This window comes from Cydia pomonella, chromosome 2 (genome assembly GCF_033807575.1).
Source record: "Cydia pomonella isolate Wapato2018A chromosome 2, ilCydPomo1, whole genome shotgun sequence".
NCBI lineage: Eukaryota > Metazoa > Arthropoda > Insecta > Lepidoptera > Tortricidae > Cydia > Cydia pomonella.
Genome location: NC_084704.1, coordinates 18964848 through 18990774, shown reverse-complemented (window position 1 = coordinate 18990774; position 25927 = coordinate 18964848). Strand labels below are relative to the sequence as shown.

Here is a 25927-nt window from a genome sequence, read left to right as displayed (position 1 = left end):
CTTTCTTAACGACTTAGGTACAACAACTGCAGTATTTTTGAAAATTAATCCGTCTGAAATATAGATATCATCTTTTATGGAATGATAATATTTTAATTGTAAAGGAATTTCTTTAGAAGTTGGCCAGGAATTTTGAATGTATTTTATTAATAAACACAGATCCTGATCTTTTTGAGTTTCAATTTTTAATTTATCCCATGTTTCTTTACTTAAATTTATGCCTTGTTTCACTAAACATACATGCAATTCTACTTTTTCATCAAGTTCTTTGTTACATATAGTATCATTTACATAAGCTCTTGATAAAGCATCTGCAACTAATAGTTCTTTGCCAGGTCTATATTTAATTTCTAGGTCATATCCTTGTAATTGAAGTCTTAACCTTTGTAATCTTAATGGAGTCTCATTCATTGGTTTTTTAAAAATATGTTCTAACGGTTTATGGTCTGTCTCTACCTGTACATGTCTACCATAAATATATTGGTGGAATTTATGGCATCCATATACTACAGCTAAAAGTTCCTTTTCTATTTGAGCCCACGATCTTTGAGTTTCTGTTAAAGCTTTAGATGCATATGCTATAGGAGCATTATTTTGAAGTAAGACAGCACCCAATCCCGTGCTACTGCTGTCAACAGATAGAGTTATTGGAGTATTCATATCAAAGTATTTTAAAACTGGTTGTGAAGTTAACACTTTTTTTAGCTTTTCAAAATCATTTTTTTGTTTATCACCCCATACAAATTCAGAATCTTTTTTAAGTAGTTCCCTCAATGAAAAAGTTACATCTGACAAATTAGGTACAAATTTTGCTACATATGTTACAATCCCTAATATTGTTTGCAATTGTTTTTTACTCTTGGGCGCCTCCATACTCACAATAGCTCTAACTTTCTCTGGATCCGGTCTAATACCATCACCACTCAAAATATGTCCTACATATTTCACTTCTGTTACCCCAAACTGACATTTATCTTTGTTAAATTTAACACCTGATTTCTCTGCTTTATCTAACACCATTTTTAATATTTCATTGTGCTGTTCAATTGTTTCCCCCCATACTATAAGCTCATCAACGTACTGTTCTACTCCTGTAATGTCCTTAAAAATATCTGAAAAATATTTACTGAATACCTCCGGAGCCGAATTCAAACCAAAAGGTAAGCGTATGTAACAATATCTACCAAAGTTACCAGCATTGAATGTTGTATATAACTGACTGTCCTCACTTAATTTAATCATGTAAAATCCTTTTGATGCATCTAAGACACTAAAGTATTTAGCAGAAGGCATTTTGGCTACTAATTCCTCAAAAGTGCTCATTTTATACCGTTCCCTAATTATGTATTTATTTAAATTCTGAGGATCTAAGCAAATTCTAATATTACCACATGGTTTCTTTGTAACTACCATTGAATTTACCCATTCCGTTGGCTCACTAACTTTCCTTATGACACCTGCACGCTCCAGTTTGTCCAGCTCGGTTTTAACTTTTTCCTCTAATTGAAATGGTATTTTCCGGGGTCGCTCAGCAATTGGTACATTATTGTCTTGTAATTTTATTTTATATTCATATGGAAGTTCACCTAGACCTGAAAACAAATTATTATATTTTTGCACAATACTGCTTACATTTTCATTAACTATCTCTACAGGTATTACAATTCCCAGTTCCACTCCAGTATAATAGCTTAAGACACCTGTTCTACAACAATTTGCAACATAAAGAGTTGTGAAACATTCCTTATTCTTATATTTTATTGTACCCTTACATGTTCCTTCTATTTTTATTGGTGAACCATCAAAATTAGTCAGTCCCTCATCAGGTCTACACACTGTCAAATTCAATCTACGAGCAATATCTGAATGTATTATGTCAACTTGTGAGCCAGTATCAATTTTAAATATAGTTTCTACATTGTTTAATTTTAATTTCATATACCAGTCTTTTTTACTTACGGATGCACAGCTTTTGTTTAGGCACATAGCCGCAAAATGGTTGTATTTGCCACACCTCACACACTTCTTATTAAATGCTGGGCATTTTGCATAGCCATGTTGTCTGCCACACTTGCCACAAGGTTTCTTATGATATGACGGTTCTGGTTGTCTTGTGTGCGCTTGACCCTGCTGTCTGCCGTATGACTGCTCTCTGGTTCTGCTCCTGGAGGGCTGCCTTTTATCACTAGAGTGCTCCTTTTTTATGTTCCTTCTTTGTCCCGCTCCCACTTCTATTCTTGCTACCTCATTTTTGTTCTTGATGGTATCCATTTGAGCTCTTGTAGCTTCAGCCGCTCTGCTCATATTTATACATCTCTCCAAAGTCAAATCCGTTACACTAAGTAAGTCTTCCTTTAGTTCGTTGTCAATTAATCCTATTATTATCTGGTCCCTAATGAGTCCATCCTTGAGTTTCTCGAAATTGCAGTCTAAGCTAAGTTTTTTGAGTGCTGTCACAAAGTCTTCTATATTTTCCCCCAGCTTTTTGCTTCCGATTGAAAAAAATATGTCGATTGTATGTTTCATTGCTTGGTGGACTACAGTGTTCTTCTAATTTCTTGAGTATTTCTTGGTATGTTAGTTTTTCTTTGTTCTCAAGTGTATTGTAGACCACGAGGCCTTCATCACCTATGCTGTGAAGTAGGAGTGCACTTTGCTGTTTTTCAGTCAACTTTTCGGCCGCACCACTCGCCTCAAAATATAGTTGGAATTTTTGTTTCCAATCATGGAAAGCTTGTTTGATGTTGTTTCCTGAAAGATTCAGGGGTGCTGGCGGTCGTAACATGTCCATTTTTGTGATGCAAAATGGCGTCCCATGGAAAAGTTTTCTCTATTTGTCCCAATAGTTTTTTATTAGGGTTCCGTAGCCAAATGGCAAAAAACGGAACCCTTATAGATTCGTCATGTCCGTCTGTCTGTCCGATTCTGTCACAGCCACTTTTTTCCGAAACTATAAAAGCTATACTATTCAAACTTGGTAAGTAGATGTATTCTATGAACCGCATTATGATGTTCACACAAAAATAGAAAAAAAAACAATAAATTTTGGGGGTTCCCCATACTTAGAACTGAAACTCAAAAAATCTTTTTTCATCAAACTCATACGTGTGGGGTATCTATGGATAGGTCTTTAAAAATGATATTGAGGTTTCTAATATCATTTTTTTCTAAACTGAAAAGTTTGCGCGAGAGACACTTCCAAAGTGGTAAAAAGTGTGTCCCCCCCCCCGTAACTTCTAAAATAACAGAATGAAAAATCAAAAAAAAATATATGATATACATTGTCATGCAAACTTCCACCGAAAATTGGTTCGAACGAGATCTAGTAAGTAGTTTTTTTTTAATTCGTCATAAAAATTTAAAAAAAATTTTTTTTTCATCAAACCCATACGTGTGGGGTATCTATGGATAGGTCTTCAAAAATGATATTTAGGTTTCTAATATCATTTTTTTCTAAACTGAATAGTTTGCGCGAGAGACACTTCCAAAGTGAAAAAATGTGTCCCCCCCCCCCCTGTAACTTCTAAAATAACAGAATGAAATATCTAAAAAAAATATATGATATACATTGCCATGCAAACTTCCACCGAAAATTGGTTCGAACGAGATCTAGTAAGTAGTTTTTTTTTAATACGTCATAAAAATTTAAAAAAAAAATTTTTTTCATCAAACCCATACGTGTGGGGTATCTATGGATAGGTCTTCAAAAATGATATTTAGGTTCCTAACATAATTTTTTTCTAAACTGAATAGTTTGCGCGAGAGACAGTTCCAAAGTGGTAAAATGTGTGTCCAAAGTGGTAAAATGTTGAACAAGATCTAGCAAGTAGATTTTTTTTTAATACGTCTTAAATGGTACGGAACCCTTCATGCGCGAGTCCGACTCGCACTTGGCCGCTTTTTTTGACATACCGTTGTGATTCTTATGTCCGCAGCGCCATGTTATGTTTTGATGTTAATAAAACAATTATTGAGATTAATACACACTTGTATTACTTATTATCTTAGTTTATAAAAAGTAGTAAAAGCACAGCACAGCCATCATTGATTGCATCATCGAGTAAGAGAGAGAGAGTTGTCAGTCTTGCCACAGATACCTAAACTACAGATAAACAGATAGCATATCTGACAACGCTCGTAAGGGCCTTATAAGATAAAAATAAGTAATTGATTATCTTTTTTTTTATACCACGACGGTGGCAAGCAAGCATACGGCCCGCCTGATGGTAAGCAGTCCGCGTAGCCTATGGACGCCTGCAACTCCAGAGCTGTTACATGCGCGTTGCCGACCCTTTAAAAATCTGTACACTCCTTTTTTGAAGAACCTCATACTGTAGACCCTCGGGAAAACCTCGGCATGGAGTTAATTAGGATACCGGTTTCTTTGAGAAAGTTACTTAATTTAAGCTCAGGATTGCTCCCTTGATATTAACGGAAATAAAAAAAACGGTGTATATTAATTATCAACCTGCTACCAAATTTTATGATAATCGGTTGAGCAAGCCCTGTAGAGGAGAGCAGCCGGACGAAAGCATGCTCAAGCTGGAGCGGAGACCTTCTGTCTCGCTCGGTCAAAAATATGAATATAATGAGACTCACAAAAGGAAACTGTTGAGCCAGGGCTGTTTGAAGTGCGCTTCGGCGGCGTACGGCAGGCAGCCGCCCCCCAGCAGGCCGTCGTGAGACTGCTTCACGTTCTCTGAAATATACATACTCGTAAATATATTTACAGTACATATGGGGCTACTTTATAGCACTAGTGCGAGAAGTAGCATATTATGTTACTGTGTCGAACATTTAAAGGGCCATATGTACTGTAAAACGTTGTACGATACATGTGCGAATAGGTAATTCGCAACTCGTGTCGATTTAAAACACTCCCTTCGGTCGTGTTTTAATTTATCGCCACTCGTTTCGAATTTCCTATTTTTCGCACTTGTATCGTAATGTACTATTATCTACTCGTCGACTGTAATAGTTTAATTAAGATTTCGTATACCTAACTATTAGGTCATTACCTATGAAATTGGCGTTTTGTATGGAGAACTTTAACGCATTCACTGCGTTTTCGTAGCGCTACACGCGTAGCCGATTCTAGCGTTTTCCCGCTTTGTAGAGGAAAGCGACTACGAACAGAGCGCCCGCCAAGCGGGTTCCCGGCACTCAATGTGTTAACGAAATTCGATTTTTCATACAATGAATTTTGCGGATTATTTTTTTGTGATGGCATTTTCAAACCAAACAAATTGTTGCCAGTAATCTGTGACATTTTTAAGGCACATTTTCTATCTAATATAGTTTTTTAAATCTGTCCCGTCAGAAAAATTTAAGCCATTTAAATACTCGAGCCGGCAGCACATGAATAGAGCTGTTTTGAAGGCGATATTCTGAATACATAAAACAATAAAAGTAGCAAATAATTGTATGTAAAATCGTTGTTATGTAGCGCACTAATGAAATATAAAAATACTTTGAAAGTTACTATTAAAATAAATAAACTATGACATGACTACAACTTATGAACAAAAACGTCAATTTGATAGGTCCCAATAGGATGACCCAATATAATTGCGTACTTTTCGCTCCCAGTCAACTATAAGTGCCTACGCTAGCTGACGCGGACGCCCGCCGCGTGCGCACGCACGCGGGTGCTATTTGTAGGTAAAATCCGCCGCACGCGTCCGCTTTAGTTAGCGTTGCTCATACTATTTTTCGTTAACCCGCTCGTCCGCTCCGAGCACCCGCGTCAGCTAGCGTAGGCCCTAAGGTTCCTTTCGATACGCTGTAGTCAACTAAAAAAAAACTGGCCAATAGGCGGGTCTGTGTGGACCCGCCTATACGCGCGAGGCAATTTCCTCACGTACAAACCGGCCAGTGTTGACGTGCCTCGGCCGAGGCAGCGCGCGGTTTTTACTCTCCCGAGCGCGCCTCTTCGGCCGAGGCACATCTACACTGGCTTGTTTTTGCCTCTATTCTAATATCAGTCGAGATGACATTTTATTCGAAATGAAGTTTCGTAAACAATTTTGTATAGGCAGTCGGCTCCGACTCTAGTTTGTCTCTGAATAAAAAAAACAACAGATGCGTGATATGCGCGAAAAAGTTTGCATTACCGCCACTTTGACGTTTAATTAGTAAGTATAAAATTACATTGTTTCGTTGAAGCTCATGATATTGATGTAGATAAAGCAGTGTATGCAACTGTACATAATTAGGCATTAAAATACTCGTATGATCCTTTTATGAAACTCAATACATTCGTACCATAAACCCACTCTCGTATTTTAATGCCTTCATTATGTAGCAGTAACATAAATAACTATGCACAGTAAGTCCCAGTTTTTACAAGGTTTTATTTAACTTGTTATGTATGTTTGCACGGGTCAAATCTTGTAAGTTAAATTTGACCCACTTCCCGGTGTCCGATGAAGCTGAAAATTTGCATACATATGTAAGTCGGGTGATAATGTAATATTACGGTACCATCATTCACAGGGACAGTGGGTGGCCATAGGAACTCGGTGATAAAACAACGCTACGCTAAATATATTTTTATTTAACTAAATTTAAACTTTTTCATTCGTTTTATACTCTGTTCAACGTCATACCTCTCATCCGTCGCCTTTTCCTTATCTAAAACGCACAGTGCGTGCTTTATTTAGGCGTTTTTTTTTATTTTACTGGATCCGGTCCGGATCCGGCGATTTTTACCGGATCCGGTAGCTCCTGCAGAGTGCCGGATCCGGCCGGATTACCGGATCCGCCGGACCGGATTGCAATCCCTAGTATACTTATACTAACCAGTTTTTTACATAAATACCGGGATTAAGCCTGTATAGTACTTAGAATAAGTTTGAACTGTGCAAAAATAACTCACCTAATGAAGGGTAGATGAGTTTCAACTCCGGGGGCTGTGATAGTGTTTGAGGTTGCTCCTTTATCTTCGTGAAGTGGTGAAGAAAATCACCCGTCAACCACAACTGTGAAAAAAAGAAGGTTTTAAAGTTAGAAACTTGGATTATAAAATATTATACACGATCATTTGTATCTCATTTTTTAAATGTAACAATAAGAGGTTTAATTGTATGATATAAATTTATTAATCTCCGCTACCCAACGGTTGCCTGGAAGAGATTTTTAGCGATAAGACCGCCTGTTGTTTACTTCTGCTTGTTTCTATTGTTGTCAACTGCAGAGTTGGCTTGTGCACAAATCACGCCAGGTTCGATAGGGGGAGGGGGGAGGGGGGTCACGAAAAAATCACGACAGATCACGTTGGGGGAGGGGGGGTATAAGGAGACATGTATTTTTATACAGTGAACGAAGCTAAGAAAAAATATATACCACATGAGTTAATACTTTTTCTCGGTTTCGTTAAACATAAATCTTCACTTAGCACTTCAAAATAGCCAGTTTTTTTACGAAATTTTGGAGCGCGTATAATAAATATACATAACATCACAGCCATAACGGAAATAGAAAAATAACCAAGATTTAATATATACAATACTGTTCATCTTAACAATAGGTCGAATGAAAAAAAAACAAAAAAAATACACGCGAGGTTATGTGGGCGATGGGGGGGGGGGGGGCAGCGGGTAGCCAAGAACCTCACGAAATGTGCACAAGTCCAAAGAGTCTCCCCTGCATAGAAATTTGCATCGCTGCAGCTGACTGTACACAAGCTTTTTTATGTTCTAGGTATTATAATGACAGCCCGGTAGGCCAATATGCAATCCAATTTTTATACCAATATTTTAACTAAACCATAGGACAACTGAAAAATTGATTCTCCAACGAAGTCATAAAGCTAAAGGGGACCACTGGTTACCAGTTGGCCAGAAGATATCGGCCTGTCAGTTATTCGCAAAAGCTGACAATCACGAATAACTGACAGACCGATATCGTCCGGCGAACTGGTAATCAGTGGGCCCCTTTATACTGTCAAACAGATAGTGAAGGCGAAAGTGGCGATAATATCGGAAAAAATACTTATTTATATGGTAACAAAGGTGTGTTACGATTAATATCCCGTCACCATATTTGATGCTAACTATTACTTATGCTAGGTCTAAATGTTACTATGCGACCAAAATAAATAAAATAAAATTATATATCTGAATGTCTAATATAAATTAACCATGTACACAACAACAACAACCAAGTAACAAGTGAACAAGTGGCATCGAGTGAACAAGTGGCATCAAGTGAACAAGTGGCATCAAGTGAACAAGTGGCATCAAGTGAACAAGTGGCACCAAGTGAACAAGTGGCATCAAGTGAACGAGTAGTATTAAGTGAAATTAGGTGATATAGATGTAACAAGTGAACATGTAACATAAGTGAATAAGTGATGCCAATGACCAAGCGGCATTAAGTGACCAAGTGAAATCAAGTGAACAAGCGGCATCAAGCAACCTAGTATCTGGTACCAAGTTGCATATAGATATCTGCAAGTGTACATTTAGGGCAGTGGTGGGCAAAGTACGGCCCGCGGGCCAGCTCCGGCCCGCGCAAGGCTTTCATCCGGCCCGCCGCCGGTCCTTTGAATTAATTAGTATATAGCTCGAGAGATAACGGTTTCAAATCAAAATGTATTTATACTGCAGTTCCGGCCCTCCTCGGATTTTTTTTAATTTTCTGGCCCCTCCATGAAAAAAGATTGCCCACCACTAATTTAGGGTATTCAGGAAATCTTTGTAATATCATCAATAAGTACCCTGGGCTCCTTGCCGTAGCTGCCGATGCTGCTGGCCTGCGCCAGGAGCGGCCAGCGTTGCTGCTCGCTGCGCGGGATGGCGCAGTGCTGCCGTAAAAGGGACCCTACTCGGGTCAGACCCCAGTCCATGTCGAAATGGCCGCCGGGAGCTGATGCTACCAGAAATACGCTAAGAAAAAGAAACAATAATTGACTCAATAAAAATAAACAAATCTGACGCAATTAACGGAAGCCGCTAAAAACCTGCTTTCAAATATATAAAAAAAGCGGCCAAGTGCGAGTCGGACTCGCCCATGAAGGGTTCCGTACCATTTATGACGTATAAAAAAAAACTACTTACTAGATCTCGTTTAAACCAATTTTCGTGGAAGTTTGCATGGTAATGTATATCATATATTTTTTTTTTTTTGATTTTTCATTCTGTTATTTTAGAAGTTACACACACATTTTACCACTTTGGAAGTGTCTCTCGCGCAAACTATTCAGTTTAGAAAAAAATGATATTAGAAACCTAAATATCATTTTTGAAGACCTATACCCCACACGTATGGGTTTCATGAAAGAATATTTTTTGAGTTTCAGTTAAGTATGGGGAGGCCCCAAAATTTATTGTTTTTTTTTTCTATTTTTGTGTAAAAATATTAATGCGGTTTATAGAATACATCTACTTACCAAGTTTGAACAGTATAGCTCTAATAGTTCTTTTAGATATTTAAGAAATTTAACGCATATCAGTGAAAGAATAAGGATCAAAATCAAATGGCGTTCTAAAAGATTTAATTATATGTCGAAAGATGACAGAAAATTATGTCGTTACAAAGTTTTCTTTGACAATACGCCTCTATTTCAAATTCTCTTTGCTACTGCTAACACAAGAGCCGGATAACTGGAAAATTCGGATTAACTGGAAATTAGCCAATCTGCTTATTATATTGATATGTTTTAGTATGTCGAAAAATACACTATACTAATATACTAAATAAAAAAAAATCGTACTGTTATCTGGATTTTAGGCATTTATAAATATATTCAAGAGTAATAATGTGATTTAAGATTTCAGATGATTTATTGATAAATGTACATCTCATTTACATGTCAAACAAAAATACAATATATTAAAAATTAAATAAAAAATTAAATTATTAAGCTAAGTATACATCACGTGAATTTTAATACACATTGTTATATTATTTTTATTTACAGGGTTTGAATAGTGCTAGGATCAATGATCTTTTTGCCGAAACTCATTTACATCGTAGCACGCAAGATCAGTAAGGAGTGCCTTTAGTCCTTTTGTAAATGAGGCAATACTATCCTGTCTCTTATGTGTTCAGGAACACAGTTATACAAATGGATCCCCGCAACGCTGAGAGCCGCGCGAGCCTTAGCTAGACGTCTGCGTGGGGGCATCAGCAGGTGCCGACTGCGTGTAGGTCTTTGGGTAGATTGCCCGTATGTTTTATAGTTATGTAGGTTGCTACGAATGTATGTACAAGCAGTCAGTATGTAAACACTTGGTAAGGTAAGGATTTTATGTAGTCTGAAAATGTCTTTAGCGGGATGGTCTACCGGTTTTCGGCCTAAGTAATTCACATAGTAATTTTTTTTTCTTTATTTTTTTTTAGGTGTTGACATGAATTTTATTTTTATTTGAATTTGTTATTATTTTTTGTGATCTTATATGGGTAAGTAGTCTGAAATAAATTTTTGAATTGAATTTAATCTACTGTTTAATAATCACTTACTTACTGCCGTGACGCAGCGACCCGAAGTGGATCTTGGCCTCCAACACCAAAGACCGCCATGCTTCTCTGTCCAAAACCGTTCTGTCCAGTCGACGGCGCCGAGTTCGCTAAGGCCCTGTATTTTAGAAGTGTACAGTAAAATCAGAATTCGGTATATAAACTTACTTGATATGGCTGAAGTCGCATCGTTGCACCTTCGCTACATATCTCGAGAGCATGGGAGTCCTGTACTGCGCCAGATACTTGAGGAGGGACTTCTTGAATTGGGTCGGGGAGTCTCCGTCGTGCGGCATGGCGTCGGGCGGCAGCGGGGCGCAGCGCGGGCTGAACCAGAGCCTGCACAGATAACGTAAGGCATAGAGGCCCGGACCGGGTACGTCCTTAAACTACGTCCAAAAGAGAGGTATGGGCATTGAGAATGTCATCTCGCTTTGGGTGGGAGGGCACAGCACAGCGGATGTCATTCCAGATCTAGAGCAGAGCCCAACTGGGGAAGTACCTCCACCTTACAGAAAACCGCAGCCAAATAACACTAGACCCTACTCATAGTGTTGTGTTCCTGCCGGTGAGTAAGGTTGCCAGAGCTCAACGAGGGGGAGGCTAGGGTCGGCAACGCGCATGCAAATTCTCTAGAGTTGCAGGCGTACATAGGCTACGGAGACTGCTTACCATCAGGCGGGCCGTATGCTTGTTTGACACCGACGTAGAATTAAAAAAAAATTGTACAATATATCCTTAATAATAAAAAATGCGGAGAACGTGCGGAGATGATGAGACCGGAGTGGCGTCGTAACCTGCGGGAAGGCATGGCAAAGCATGACGAGTCTGGATGGACCACAAGTAGAAGGGAACTCATGTAAATCATGCGATCACATTCTAGTAAAGTTGTTTGGTCAACATTTTGTACTCGAACCCATTTCTAAGTTTTAGTGCCAGAAAAAAAAAAAAAAAAAAAAACACACGGAATTCGGAAAACCTTGAAGTCCTTGACTACACTCACTCGCGCCTCGCGCACACCACAATCACGACTGGCAGGGTCGCCATGTGTAACGGAAACACACGTTGTCTGTATGATGTTTATTGTAATACTACTTAAATAAGTCGGTTACATGCTTATACACCGTGTTTTTATTGAATTTCGTTAACTTCGGGGTATCGATAAGTACGTTTAAGGAATCTAAATGGCATAGTTAATTTTCAAAAAAAAAAATTTTTTGTTTTTTTTTTACTATTTTTATCTTTGTAAAAAGTAACTAAATGTTGCATATAGCGTTGTTGTAACACGGGCATTACATTTAACTCAACCAAACAATTGAAAACTGTGACATATCAATGTCATTTCGATCGTCAGAGATAGTACTTACGTTTAGTAGCAAATGTATGAACTCGCACTAAACACTAATCAATAAGTAAACAGGCCCTAAGGCAAGTGTACGCGCTCGTAAGGGCCTTATAAGAAAAAATTAATGATTGATTATCTCTGAAATGGAGTTAGTTAGAATATCGGTATCTTTGAGAAAGTTACTTAATTTAAGCTCAGGAATGCACCCTCGAAATTAACGCAAATCAAAAAAAACACGGTGTATAGTAAGTAAACGTGAGCAATGCCGGATTTAGAGGTCTGGAGCCAATTTTTTTTCCAAATAAAATGGTAAATTTAACGAATTCTCTATTGTGGGGGGCCCCTCTTTTGTGGAGGCCCGGGGGAGTAGCCCCGGTTGCCCTCCCCTAAATCCGGCCCTGAACGTGAGAGGGGAGCATACTCCACACTACAGTAACTGACAGGCCAATACAGTCCGGCGGACTGTTAATCAGTGGACCCCTTCAAGATGCTACTATTGGAACAGTTTGCAAGTAAGTGCAACTTGTAATTTTTACCCTTGCGTCCTGTTCTCCCAATCATCGACGTACAGGTTGGCAGTGGATACTACCACCGTAGCGAGCCGTCCCGTAGCAAAGGATCATCATTTTACTGCAACAAAACGAAAACAATTATCATTCTTTTAATTAATATTTTTTTATAAATTTTTTTTTTTTTAAGTATTTTTTTTTATAATTATGATAGGACATTATTACACAAATTTACTAAGTCCCACAGTAAGCTAATAAGGCTTGTGTTGAGGGTATTTAGACAACGATATATATTAATATAATATATATAATATAATATTTTATTTCAGGCAATGTACCCATATCACAAATTACAAATTACAAATTTACAATATATATAAATATGTATAATAATATAATAATATAAATATATAAATTGTATAAATACTTTAATACATAGAAAACATCCATGACTCAGGAACAAACATCATGCTCATCACACGAATAAATGCCCTTACCAGGATTTGAACCCGGGACCATCAGCTTCGTAGGCAGGGTCACTACCTACTAGGCCAAACCGGTCGTCAAATATATGTCAATCACAATGAAAGATCAACAAAAAGAAGATGAGATGTGGGTTCGAGTCCCACGTTGACCAGAGCTGATCATTGTTGATCTGTTCATTGTGAATGACATCTGTATATACTCGTACAATTTATAGATTGTAATGTGGTACGTTCCACAATAAAAAAAGGTTTTTTTACAGACTTAAGTACATTATTTTCACTGGGAACGAACAAACGGTTTGAATATTTTGCAAGTATTATAATACATTATTATTATTTATTTTGAGTCATGGGTGTTTTCTCTATGTATTTAAGTATTTATAAATATTTATATAATATATATATCGTTGTCTAAAGTACCCTCAACACAAGCCTTATTGAGCTTACTGTGGGACTTGGTCAATTTGTGTAATAATGTCCTATAATATTTATTTATTTATTTATTATGCTTTGAGCAACTCACAGAGCTCAACGAGGAGTGGGAGGGGGTTAGGGTCGGCAACGCGCATGTAACTCCTCTGGAGTTGCAGGCGTACATAGGCTACGGATACTGCTTACTATCAGGCGGGCCGTATGCTTGGTTGCCACCGACATAGTATTAAAAAAAAAAAACTCCGGGAAGGGAGACAGCATTCGCACTATTTCCCCTCTGCTGAATGCGAATGCCCAACTGGGAATAGCGCGGTGCGTGTAGTGATCGCGCATTTATACCCTCTCGCCTCGTGGCTCGGCTCGCAGCTCGTCTCGTGTCTCGAGCTAATCAATTTCAAGCACAATCGGCACGGTTATAAGGTTTGTAACCGAATGAAAAGCCGAACGCGAATGTAAACAGTAAGCGCGCGTACCCCGCGAGCCCGTTTGACTCGTGCCCAAAAACCGCTCCGGACGCGAGCCCGGCGAATGGCAACCGAGCCACGAGCCTACCGTTTACATACGCGTCTAGTGGCTCGGCTCGCGACTCTGCTCGCCACTCACGCGAATGTAAACGCGCCACGACTAGTCCGCAGTGTTGAGAACCAACACTGCTAGAGAAAGAGATAGAGGTGTGCAAGATTTGTCTTTGACTTGTGTCATTTTTTATGTATTTATGTCGTCATTACAGATTGAATTTTGTATGTTTGTTTGTTTTGAAACTAGTGAGTGAAAAGTGCGACTGTATGCTCGTTTCCCCCCGCATAAAATGTAAGGTAAGATATCGCTTGGGCTCGCCCCTTCCGACACGTCGGAAGCCGGTGCTGCTTGAAATACATATGACAAAACAATCTGGCACCAAGTACAATTGGCAATAAGTGTTTTTAAATAAAATATTTGGCAGATGATTATTTTACCGATAATTGCAACGTGTGGTTAAGTAAATTCACACTACACTAAAAGAGGCATTCATTATTTCCATTTATATCTCATTTAAACCTCATATTTTGATGATTTTCGATCTCCCAATTCCCTACGATTTCGCTATACCCGTCCTCCCGCCCTTAAATCTCAGGGCCAAGTTTTAATAAAGTTTTTTAAGTAAAATATTTACTTAGCTAAATTAATTTATCCTCTCTTAATAAAATTTGAGAGAAGGCCTTCACGTTCGAGTAGCGAGGGGTTCTTACAATATTAGATATAAAAATTCTAAAGCAATGTTAGAATTTTTTATTTGTTAGAAATAAGTTTAGTTACATATGTGTAATTTTTTTTTGTAAAGGCGCTCACGATTACCAGTTCGCCAGACGATATCGGCCTGTCAGTTATTTTCGATATCGCGAATAACTGACAGGCCGATATCGTCCGGCGAACTGGTAATCAGCGGGCCCCTTAAGAAATATAAGGTTTTTTTATATAATAAAAAATGCTTTTTATTATTATATAATAAGTTTTTGGCAAAATTTCCATTTTTGGTATCAGCTTTTATCGCTGACTGTACTTTTCTTTCCACAGGCAACTATTACTAATCGAGCCAATTCTAAAAAACCGAAACACAATTAGGTTGCGTTGTTTTATCACGGAGTTCCTATGGCCACCTCCTGTCTCCATAATCAGATCAGCTCGATGGTACCATAATATTGCATTGTCACCCGACTTACATATGTATGCAAATTTTCAGCTTCATCGGAAACCGGGAAGTGGGTCAAATTTAACTTGCAAGATATGACCCATACGTACATTGCAAGTTAATAAAAAGCTTGTAAAAAGGTTTAACTTACGTGTGATGTTTCCCAAAAGGCGTGGCCATGGGCACCTGATAGGCTTCGACTTGAGGTTTCTTCTTACTGATGTTCTTGAGGTCCGAGCATTCTTCACCGTATAATATTGTTAGCTTCTTTTCGCTGCAATATTTCTTTATTACATATTGCCGTAACAACAGGTAAATATTTATTTGAAATAACGGTTAATTCTAAAAAGGCCTAGATTCCCTTCTGTGTTAGAATTGCAGTTGCTTTCGTTATAACTAGTGCCGGTGCCAATCCTTGGAATTAGGTTGCCGAGTGGACCCTAGGCTCTCCAAGTAGGCGTAGCAATAGAATACCTAAAGTTACGTATGTAACGAACGGATGGAAGCTGGACAGTCCTTAAAAACCGTGAGATTGAAGACCTAGTGGCTGAACGTCATCATGGTAGAAAGTAAAGCTCACAGACTCCGTTGGTTGGGCCATCTTGAGAGAATGGATGAAGATCGGAACGTGAAGAGCGTACCTGCGTCGCCTAGCAGGAGGACGTCCTCGGACCCAGGTATCGCTGGAGCGACATGGTGGAGGCGGATCTGCGCGAGCTTCGAGTCGACAATTGGCGAGAGGTCGCACAGGACCGAGAAAAGTGGCGCTGTCTTGTGTCGGAGGCCAAGTCTCATTTTGGGTCGCTGAGCCAACGGAGTAATTACGCATGTACTACCACGGCAAACTATCCAATCATTATATATGTAGCAACCTTTATTAGCACCTTTTGGAGGAAATTCCCAATTTTACAGTCAATAAATCAGATCTAAAGCACCAGGACAGAAGTCAATGATTGACTAGGTAGTAGATTTTTTGGTATTAAGTCCGCCTCCTGTGTCATATACTACTGTATAAGCAAATAAAGAACATACCTGTAGCCAGCAAAGTAGTACTGCGCCAGCAGCCAGGCCGGCTCAACCATGAAGTTGATTTGGAGGGAGCATTGCAGCTCGCCCAAACGCGGTCCAAGATCTCTGCAGATACGTGACGGGTGTTAACCCATATGCAAGTAATAACTAAATAATATTTTGCGAAATAAAGGATAATTCACGAAACAGGATTTTAAAACAGAGCTTATACCTTTAAACGATTCTTGTATACAGTGTGTATTTTTGATATAAGCGCAAACTTAAACTAGGCGTAGACTATAAAACCTTTCTGAAATATTTGTTTAAATTAAATAAATAAATAAATATTATAAGACATTATTACACAAATTTAGTATTATTTTTTTTTTTTTTTTGTATTTTAGTTTTTAATTTTGTATTTCGTACATCATACTTGTGACAGTTGTGAGGTCGCGTCATTGAATGCGACGTTTTGAGTTAAAACAAAACAAAACATTGCTTGCTGTATTATTTTACAAGGAAAAATAAAAGTTGTCTGTTTTTTATAAAACCTATGAAAGGATGTTCATTATACTCGTAACCCTTACCCTAACTATTACCCTTTGATTATACGGTCGTATCAAAAATACACCCTGTATATATATATATATTTATCGTGAAAAATCGATCTAGAAAAATCGATTTAGCTAGGTCTTATCTCTGCAAAAACATGGATTTTTATGTTTTTATATGTTTCCCGTACAAAGCTCGGTCTCCCAGATATTCATACCATATAAAATAAAACCCAGATCAAACAAAAATATATCTAAATCTGTCCAGCCGTCTTAGTCCGAGAAAACAGATCAATAAATTGCGAGTTTCGTTTAAAACTTTAATGTCTGTCCGTAGGTATATCTAAACCAAGTCACATAGTAGCAGCGTTGCAGTCAAAAAGGCTTCACTAAATTTTTACAGAAACAAATTTCCACAAGAAACAAGACCAATTTCAGAAAACTTTGTATGACATTTTAGTCTCTAAATGCTGCCTAGAATACACCGTTAAAATCTGTCGGGTTTTACCAGCTCACGGTGTATTAATATGGACAAGATAATAAATTGACGTTATACGAAGGTGGACAAGTTAGGAATGTGACGATTTAGGAATTGGACCTATGCGGACGAAATGGCATTGTGTACGATTAAAAAAGGTGACGAAATAGTATTGTGGACGAAGTCGGACGACCCCCTTTTTTAATCGGTTTCATAATACACAATTTCTTTTATGATAACATTTATTCCTAAAACGGCTATCGAGTACAGCTATGTGTCTCCTTAGCCAAAGCTATAGTCGTGTAAAAGACGTGGTAAGGCGCGCTGGCGGCGTGCTTGGCCGTCATACCGCCTTCATGGTCACAGTCGCACTATAGTAAGATGTATAACTTACCTAGAAACGTGATAGAGTAAGGCTGGCTATGTGTCTCCTTGGCGGAAGCTATGGTAGTGTAAAAGATGTGGTAAGGCGCGCTGGCGGTGTGCTTGGCCGTCATACCGCCTTCAGGGTCACAGTCACACTATAGTAAGATGTATAACTTACCTAGAAACGTGATAGAGTAAGGCTGGCTATGTGTCTCCTTGGCGGAAGCTATGGTAGTGTAAAAGATGTGGTAAGGCGCGCTGGCGGCGTGCTTGGCCGTCATACCGCCTTCAGGGTCACAGTCACACTATAGTAAGATGTATAACTTACCTAGAAAAGTGATAGAGTAAGGCTGGCTATGTGTCTCCTTGGCGGAAGCTATGGTAGTGTAAAAGATGTGGTATGGCGCGCTGGCGGTGTGCTTGGCCGTCATACCGCCTTCAGGGTCACAGTCACACTATAGTAAGATGTATAACTTACCTACAAACGTGATAGAGTAAGGCTGACTATGTGTCTCCTTGGCGGAAGCTATGGTAGTGTAAAAGAGGTGGTAAGGCGCGCTGGCGGTGTGCTTGGCCGTCATACCGCCTTCAGGGTCACAGTCACACTATAGTAAGATGTATAACTTACCTAGAAACGTGATAGAGTAAGGCTGACTATGTGTCTCCTTGGCGGAAGCTATGGTAGTGTAAAAGATGTGGTATGGCGCGCTGGCGGTGTGCTTGGCCGTCATACCGCCTTCAGGGTCACAGTCACACTATAGTAAGATGTATAACTTACCTAGAAACGTGATAGAGTAAGGCTGACTATGTGTCTCCTTGGCGGAAGCTATGGTAGTGTAAAAGATGTGGTAAGGCGCGCTGGCGGTGTGCTTGGCCGTCATACCGCCTTCAGGGTCACAGTCACACTATAGTAAGATGTATAACTTACCTACAAACGTGATAGAGTAAGGCTGACTATGTGTCTCCTTGGCGGAAGCTATGGTAGTGTAAAAGACGTGGTAAGGCGCGCTGGCGGTGTGCTTGGCCGTCATACCGCCTTCAGGGTCACAGTCACACTATAGTAAGATGTATAACTTACCTATAAACGTGATAGAGTAAGGCTGACTATGTGTCTCCTTGGCGGAAGCTATGGTAGTGTAAAAGATGTGGTAAGGCGCGCTGGCGGTGTGCTTGGCCGTCATACCGCCTTCAGGGTCACAGTCACACTATAGTAAGATGTATAACTTACCTAGAAACGTGATAGAGTAAGGCTGACTATGTGTCTCCTTGGCGGAAGCTATGGTAGTGTAAAAGATGTGGTATGGCGCGCTGGCGGTGTGCTTGGCCGTCATACCGCCTTCAGGGTCACAGTCACACTATAGTAAGATGTATAACTTACCTACAAACGTGATAGAGTAAGGCTGACTATGTGTCTCCTTGGCGGAAGCTATGGTAGTGTAAAAGATGTGGTATGGCGCGCTGGCGGTGTGCTTGGCCGTCATACCGCCTTCAGGGTCACAGTCACACTATAGTAAGATGTATAACTTACCTAGAAACGTGATAGAGTAAGGCTGACTATGTGTCTCCTTGGCGGAAGCTATGGTAGTGTAAAAGATGTGGTATGGCGCGCTGGCGGCGTGTTTGGCCGCCATGCCGCCCGCGGGGCGCACGACAGTTAGGTACTCTGTCGCGCGACGGCTTGGAGGCACTATGGGTCGGTAGTCATCTGTAAACAAAAAAAATGCATACAGCTGTTAAGTGTGCTAAAATGCGTACATATGTTCAAAAATTTGCCTACAAAAACAACAGAGGTGTAGGGTTAGAGCCGGTGTAGCTTCATTTGACGTTCATAAGCGCATTGTAATATGCCTACTTGAAAAATAATTATCAACACACCTTTAACTTTTACAGAATCCGTTATGTTATTTCCTTTTTCATCTTTTCTACTGGTCTCCTTTTTATCAGAGCTTGATGCTATGGAGTCTTTATCGGCTGCTTTTAGGTCCTTTGCATCCTTTGATACTTTTGAACCCTCTTTGAACTTTTCAGAACCCTCTGGGAGCTTGTGGTCTGTAGTTGGTTTGGTTGGCTGTTTTACGGAGGGAGGTTCTGGAGTCTTTGGCCTTGTGGTACTTGTGCTGTAATAAAAGGATGTAAGGGCACATGGTCTAAGAGAATAGTATTTAATACAAGAAGGGTAAAAAAGCGGCCAAGTGCGAGTCGGACTCACCCAAGAAGGGTTCCGTACCATTTATGATGTATTAAAAAAAACTACTAACTAGATCTCGTTCAAACCAATTTCCGGTGGAAGTTTGCATGGTAATGTACATCATATATGTTTTTAGTTTTATCATTCTGTTATTATAGAAGTTACATTTTACCAATTTGGAAGTGTCTCTCGCGCAAACTATTCAGTTTAGAAAAAAATTATATTAGAAACCTCAAAATCATTTTTGAAGACCTATCAGTTCTAAGTAAGGGGAACCCCCAAAATTTATTGTTTATTTTTATTTTTGTGTGAAAAACTTAATGCGGTTCACAGATTACATCTACTTTCCAAGTTTCAACAGTATAGTTCTTATAGTTTCGGAAAAAAGTGGCTGTGACATACGGACGGACAGACAGACATGACGAACCCATAAGGGTTCCGTTTTGTGCCATTTAGCTACGGAACCCTAAAAAGACGAGTGGCGTGAGTTACAATGTGAGCCGGAGCCTTTCCTTTGGGCTTTTCTTTGGGGCTAGAAAAACAGTATGAGGATACCCTACAAGTGTTTTTGTTGCCCTAGTGTTTCTCTTACCCCATCTAACCAAATATTATACATCAGATCACATACATTTGAAAATGTTTTGTACAAAAAAGATAAGATAATATTTTAAAACTTATGCTAGTTTGATTTTTACAATGGTAAGTATGCAATATTATACTTAAGTACTAGGGCATTCACGTATTTTTTAAAGTTTTTGTCTCAATAATAACTTTAATTATTATTATTATTTATTTTTGGTCTATTGATCAGATCAAGGGGTGTACAAAGATTTTGACCCATTTTGTGAAAATTTTAATTACAATTTAAAAAAAATATATATTAATGAGAAGGACATCTTGTGTATGAAATATATTGCTACATTTTTTGCAAAAAGTTATAGGGGAGGAAACTAGGGCGTTCGCGCGTTCTCGGCTCAGCATTGCTCCGAGCAATTATTAGGGTTGGCAAAACTTGACGTTCTTTTGCGTGCACAACCACAGATAAAATAATTACATGAATTTTGACAACCCTAAATAGCCGAAAGGGATAGTTCCATACATTAGAAAGGGACAACATGATTCGGCCCTGAATCGCTCTCAGACTTCGGTTTTGTAGGAAGTTTCCTTTCTGTACGGTAGTACTAACTATTATTTATTCTGTGTCATTGCATAATTTATCTTTTTTGCAAATGTTTAAGCCATAGATTATAATATGTTTCATAAATAATTCAACCACTCACCTAGAACTCTGTGGCTCATATAGTTTCTTCTGAACAATGATCTCCAACTGTTCTAACACAAGTTGCCGCTGTAGACTCAACTCCGGTGGGATTGAGTAGTCCCCTCCATCACTGGCATCAAGGATCGCTTCTACTGTAAATTTATATAAACTTACTAACAATAATGAACCCATTCTAGACCCATTCAGACTGTAAAGTCAATATGGGGAAGACAACATAAGGGAAGACTGTAAACAAACTATTTCATTACAACAACAACAAATACAAATAATTTATTGAAAACAGTATAGTACAGTCGGCGTCAAATACTTCGTAGCAGTCAAAGTAGCCAAATAGTACGGTACACCATATATTTAGTATGGTGTACCGAACTATTAGGCCACTTTGACTGCTACGAAGTATTTGACGCTGACTGTACAGTGGTAGCACTTAAAGACTAAGGATTAAGGATAAGGAAAAGTTTACAAATGCTGGAACTAGGAGTTCCTGTGTTTCAGACAGAATAGGACCATATTAATTAATTTGTAATTATTCACTTAATTATAATTATGAATAGTACACAATAAAAATCTGGTAAGGTGATAACCTTAACAAAATAATTAATTTAAGTATTCTATATCAACGTACAGAAATCATTTTACGACTATTGGTAAGTTCTCTGTATCACCATATGTCATTTTTATACTTAAAATTATTTATTCTTATAACATGCTTTGGGTAATTCGGTATTTAGTTCGTGTCACCCACAATGACATGCAGATTTGTCAAATCTAACCTTTGAAAACAAGACAATACGAGTCAAAAATGCACTAAGCAAGGCTGAGAAACAAAAATGGAGCTGGCCTGGTCCCATCGCCAGACTCCAGGATGACACGTGGACCTTACAAACAACAGCCTGGAAAGGTCTAGTCGGGAAAAGAAAAAGAAGACGGCCATTGGCATGTTCGGCTGATGACATAATTAAAGTATGCCTGTACCAACAATTATGTGGACCATTATGTTGTCTATAATAAATAAATTGATTAATTGTACCACTTAAGAGGGTCCTTGTGTAATTTTTTATTTTTATATCCTAGATAAAGTTCATAGGATCTTATATTATTTTGTTCTGTTACCGAGAAATAAAGAGGCTTATCTATTTTTTATTTTATTTTATTATGAGTTAAGGCATACGTTTTCGTGAATGTCACAATTTATGCAAGTGTCTAAAGCTCCTTTTAAGTTAATAACTTGTATTACCATCATGCCAGGTGATAGATGGGCTAAAATTACAACAGAGTGGCTGCCCAGATATAGAAAAAGGAAAACCATAGGCCTAAACTTAGATGGAGAGACGATCTGAAAAGTCATGACAGACACTGGTGGAGATCAGCTCAAGAAAGAAAGAAAAATGGGAACGTTTGGGGGAGGCCTTTGCGCGTAAAGCGCCTTGCAATTAGTTAATTTATGATAATTAACTCATTATTTTTAATCATAATAAAATTTGTAAATTCAATTAATATTAATATCGCCTAATAGAGAGTGATAAATATAAATTTATTACTTATGGAAAATATGAGTTTTAAAATTAATATTAAATTTTCCGACTTACAATGCGGGTGACTGAACTCCCTCAGATGCGCTGGATTCCTCCTGTAACACTTATCACCGTAACTGCATACCTTTTTCACTCTTTTGGCATTTTTATCAACTGAAAACAATATGTTGATATCATACAAGTAGCAATGCAAGTTAAACAATGTAGGTAAAAATGTAATTAGAAATTACCCTCCATGTTGTCTTTTCGCTTATTTGCAGCATTCATACTGTGTAAATATTAGTAATTTTCAATAAATTTGCATTAAATTACAAACTTTAGCTGTAAACGTAGAAATTTCAAGTTTGTAATTGTCAGTGTCATAAGTGACATATTTTGACAACTTCGGACAAGGACGTTCGGAATATAAATATTATAGAAAACGAAAACGTATATGAACATCAACTAGAAGTAACAATTTATATATCATTAAAAACCAAAGTAAGAGAATTGCTAATCGTAACGCAGAAAGTTTAGATTAGTGATTTCGTCCAATTCATGCGAAACTTTCATTCCATATTTTGTTATTATCCAAGAATCTGAACGAACTTAATGGGCTCCACAAACGTCACCGATATTCGCTTACGCTTTGGAATAATGGAGATATAAAGTGGAGCACACTCTAACTATTTTGTCATAGTAAATTGAACCTTATGACTAAGTTTAAAAGGTGTTCTTACCAGACTAGAGAAAACGGTCTACTTGAGATAGCAAAGGGGTGGCGGTGTCTCACTCGCACAAGTCGCCAATGTTAAAAACATACCATTGTGATAGTATTTATATCAATATGTTACTGAAATTAAATATTTCGCAAATAAAAGTTTCAATTGCCAATTTACCAGATTGGGCGAAACATTGTCCCGTGGACCGGACTGACCTTATTTATAGCATATTAAACAGTGTTGGCCAAACGGCCAACACTGGGCTATAACCACGCTATAGGCTATAGCCGCAGAAATCGAAGTTCATCTATTGCGGGCATTTTTCGTTGTCCAATTATGTCTTAGTGAGAGTAAAAGAGAAAGATCCCTGCGATTTGTGAATTTCGTTTTTCCGCGGTAGGCCCCCCTGATACCAAACAACTTTTTAGTAGAAAAAGGCGTGAAATTGAAGCTTTCTATAACGATAACCCCATGGACCTAATTTTTTTTAAATTCCCGCCTTTTTCTACTTATAGAAATAGGTAAGCATCTATAGCTAAGAAACAGTTTTCTCGATTGTACTTGATTAAAATCGAAATCAAAAACTACTTTCGCATTTAAAAACCGGTAAAGATTATTTTTGGATCGTTCGCATCACTAAAAACTTTATCTTGTCTATGCTTTCTTAGTGATACTAGTATATATAATTTACCCCTAATCTACGGATTTAATAACATTATTTATCATAGACATACAATATAACTAGACAAGAAGTCGAGCGACCAGGGGTAAGAGAAAGACATATATGACGTCATCATGACATCATAATATGGGGTTACCATGGTCGCAAAAAATTACCCTAAAATGTAATAGGAAAACGATGCAACAAGTACTTAAATTACGTAATGAGTGAGTCGCCATTTTGACTCCCTAACTTGCGAAGTATCGCAAGAGCAATCGCGAACATAATCGCAACTAGTAGTCGGTTTATTTGTTTTTGTAGTAACTTGTAAGTAAGCCTTACTTACCTATATGAAGTTTTGAGTTGATATAAGATTAGGTGATTGTTGGAATAAAAAGGATAAACTATCAAAAGAGGTAATTTCTTTATTCAAAACTTATATTATTATAACTGTACTTACTAGAAATAATAATTAAATGTGTCGTTCTCAAGTAAAAGGTACCACATAGTCGCTTACCATAAGGATACAATTTGCTTGCTCTCTATACGTACAACCTGTAAGAGCGTTCTTATGATAAGCGACAATGTGGTACCTTTTACTTGAGAACAACACAAATAAATTGAATTTTAGGCCATAATTTGGTAATATATATATATATTATATAATACAAGCATTTCAAAATGGAAACAACCCTATTGCAGCGAAGGTTCTTGACGGTGTGCTTGAGCGACACCTCAGTAGATACGCAGTATATGATTTTAAGCTAACATGGTCATTTACATTAAAACTGTTACTTAAAACCGAATATTTATGTTTAAATAAAAAATCTTACGTGTTGCGCGTTGTACATACTGTGGGGGTCAAGAAAACTTTATTTACACATACACTTGTAACATGTGGATCAATTATATGAAGTTCAAAAATAGCTTCAGAATGCTGTTGAGACTGCCACGACGACGACGTGCACGAATGGACGATTTCCATGACATGATGAAGAAAAGAATGTTCTCTCTCCTCTCCTGCGGGGTAGTATTAATCAATTTTAATAATTACATTATTTTAGAGTTTTATACTCATATAATCCGTAATCCCATGTACCAAGCCTCCAAAGAAATAATTTAAAAATTTAAGTCTGTGGTCTTAATAGTACAACGGGTTATTCCTACTAGTTACCACCAAGTTTTTACTAGTGTTAACTACTAGGAATTTTTGTCCACCTTTTACCACAGGTAGTTACACTAACTTTATTCCCACCTTTTACCACTGGTAACTACTGGGAAATAAAATTCCCACTGGTAATAGGTAGGATTTTTAATTCCACTGGGAATTAACTCTAATAAATTATTGGGGGTGATTACTGAATTACCCCCAATAATTTGTTAGAGTTCAAGAACCCAAATAAATACTTCAAAACACTGTGAGACTTATGTTAAGATGTACCAACTCTAATATAGTGTATAGTGTAACGGGTTATTCCCACTAGTTACTATTACTTATTTAATAACAGCCAACTTACGTGTATGAACAAGGTTGGAAAAGAAAACTTTTCGATGAAAGTTCGTTTGCCCAGTTTGCGGACACAATGTTGTTCAAAATGTTTGGAACAAATACGCGAGTATTTGTGAGGCATCCAATTTGATTTTCCAGTTCCCGCAATCCATTCTTTAACAATTTCATCCTCCGTCGGAAAGCTGGAAATATCAAATAGCTTGAAACTCCCGAAATATGGGGTAATTGCAGGGGACTTTTTTTTCTATTTGTTTGCAACCCTAAATAAAATACTACTGAATTTGACTGGTTTACATAACCAAACTTTCTGTTTTATTTTTAGCAATAATTTACTGATATCTCCTATTTTATCAAGTTTTTCATAATCCAACTAATGATGTAACTCAGTAACTTGGTTCCTGTGAGATTTGAGAAAGAAATACATGATCAAAATACGAAAAAGTTGTACTTACGCATGAAATGTTACACCCGCTTATTTTCGCAAGCTATTGCTTTTGTAGGCAACCACTGAACTGAACACCCCACCATGTTAATTGTACGTAAAAACTTCTTACACCTCCATTAAATACTTAATAAACACAATCATTCACTTTATAAAACTTCTACAATAAGAAAACCACATTGTTTACTAGCACTCTTGACAATATGATTGACAGTTTAATGTATGGCATCTTGCGGTATTTTGTCTCTTTCACTCTTATAAATTTCTGTATATCGCCATCAGCCTCCTTCCTAAGCTGCCATAA

At 38.0% G+C, this 25927-nt stretch overlaps 1 protein-coding gene and 1 long non-coding RNA gene across 2 annotated transcripts; both read right to left on the bottom strand.

The window, feature by feature from the left end:
* Nucleotides 1-4199: 4199 nt before the first annotated feature.
* LOC133530523 (probable tyrosyl-DNA phosphodiesterase) lies at nt 4200-22687 on the bottom strand. The gene is given in 14 exon segments (XM_061868455.1): nt 4200-4699; nt 6878-6980; nt 8720-8888; nt 10630-10800; nt 12343-12401; nt 12403-12436; nt 15053-15175; nt 15934-16035; nt 17791-17862; nt 18811-19009; nt 19180-19421; nt 20773-20905; nt 22364-22462; nt 22540-22687. Coding segments are annotated over 14 exon segments (1647 nt in total). The 5' UTR covers nt 22577-22687; the 3' UTR covers nt 4200-4595.
* A 1389-nt stretch (nt 22688-24076) lies between these two features.
* Nucleotides 24077-25696, bottom strand: LOC133534576 (uncharacterized). Its single transcript, XR_009802058.1, has 2 exons — nt 25189-25696; nt 24077-24691 (listed from the first exon to the last, which is right to left on the bottom strand). It is a non-coding gene; the product is annotated as an uncharacterized LOC133534576 (long non-coding RNA).
* Between the last annotated feature and the right edge of the window lie 231 nt (nt 25697-25927).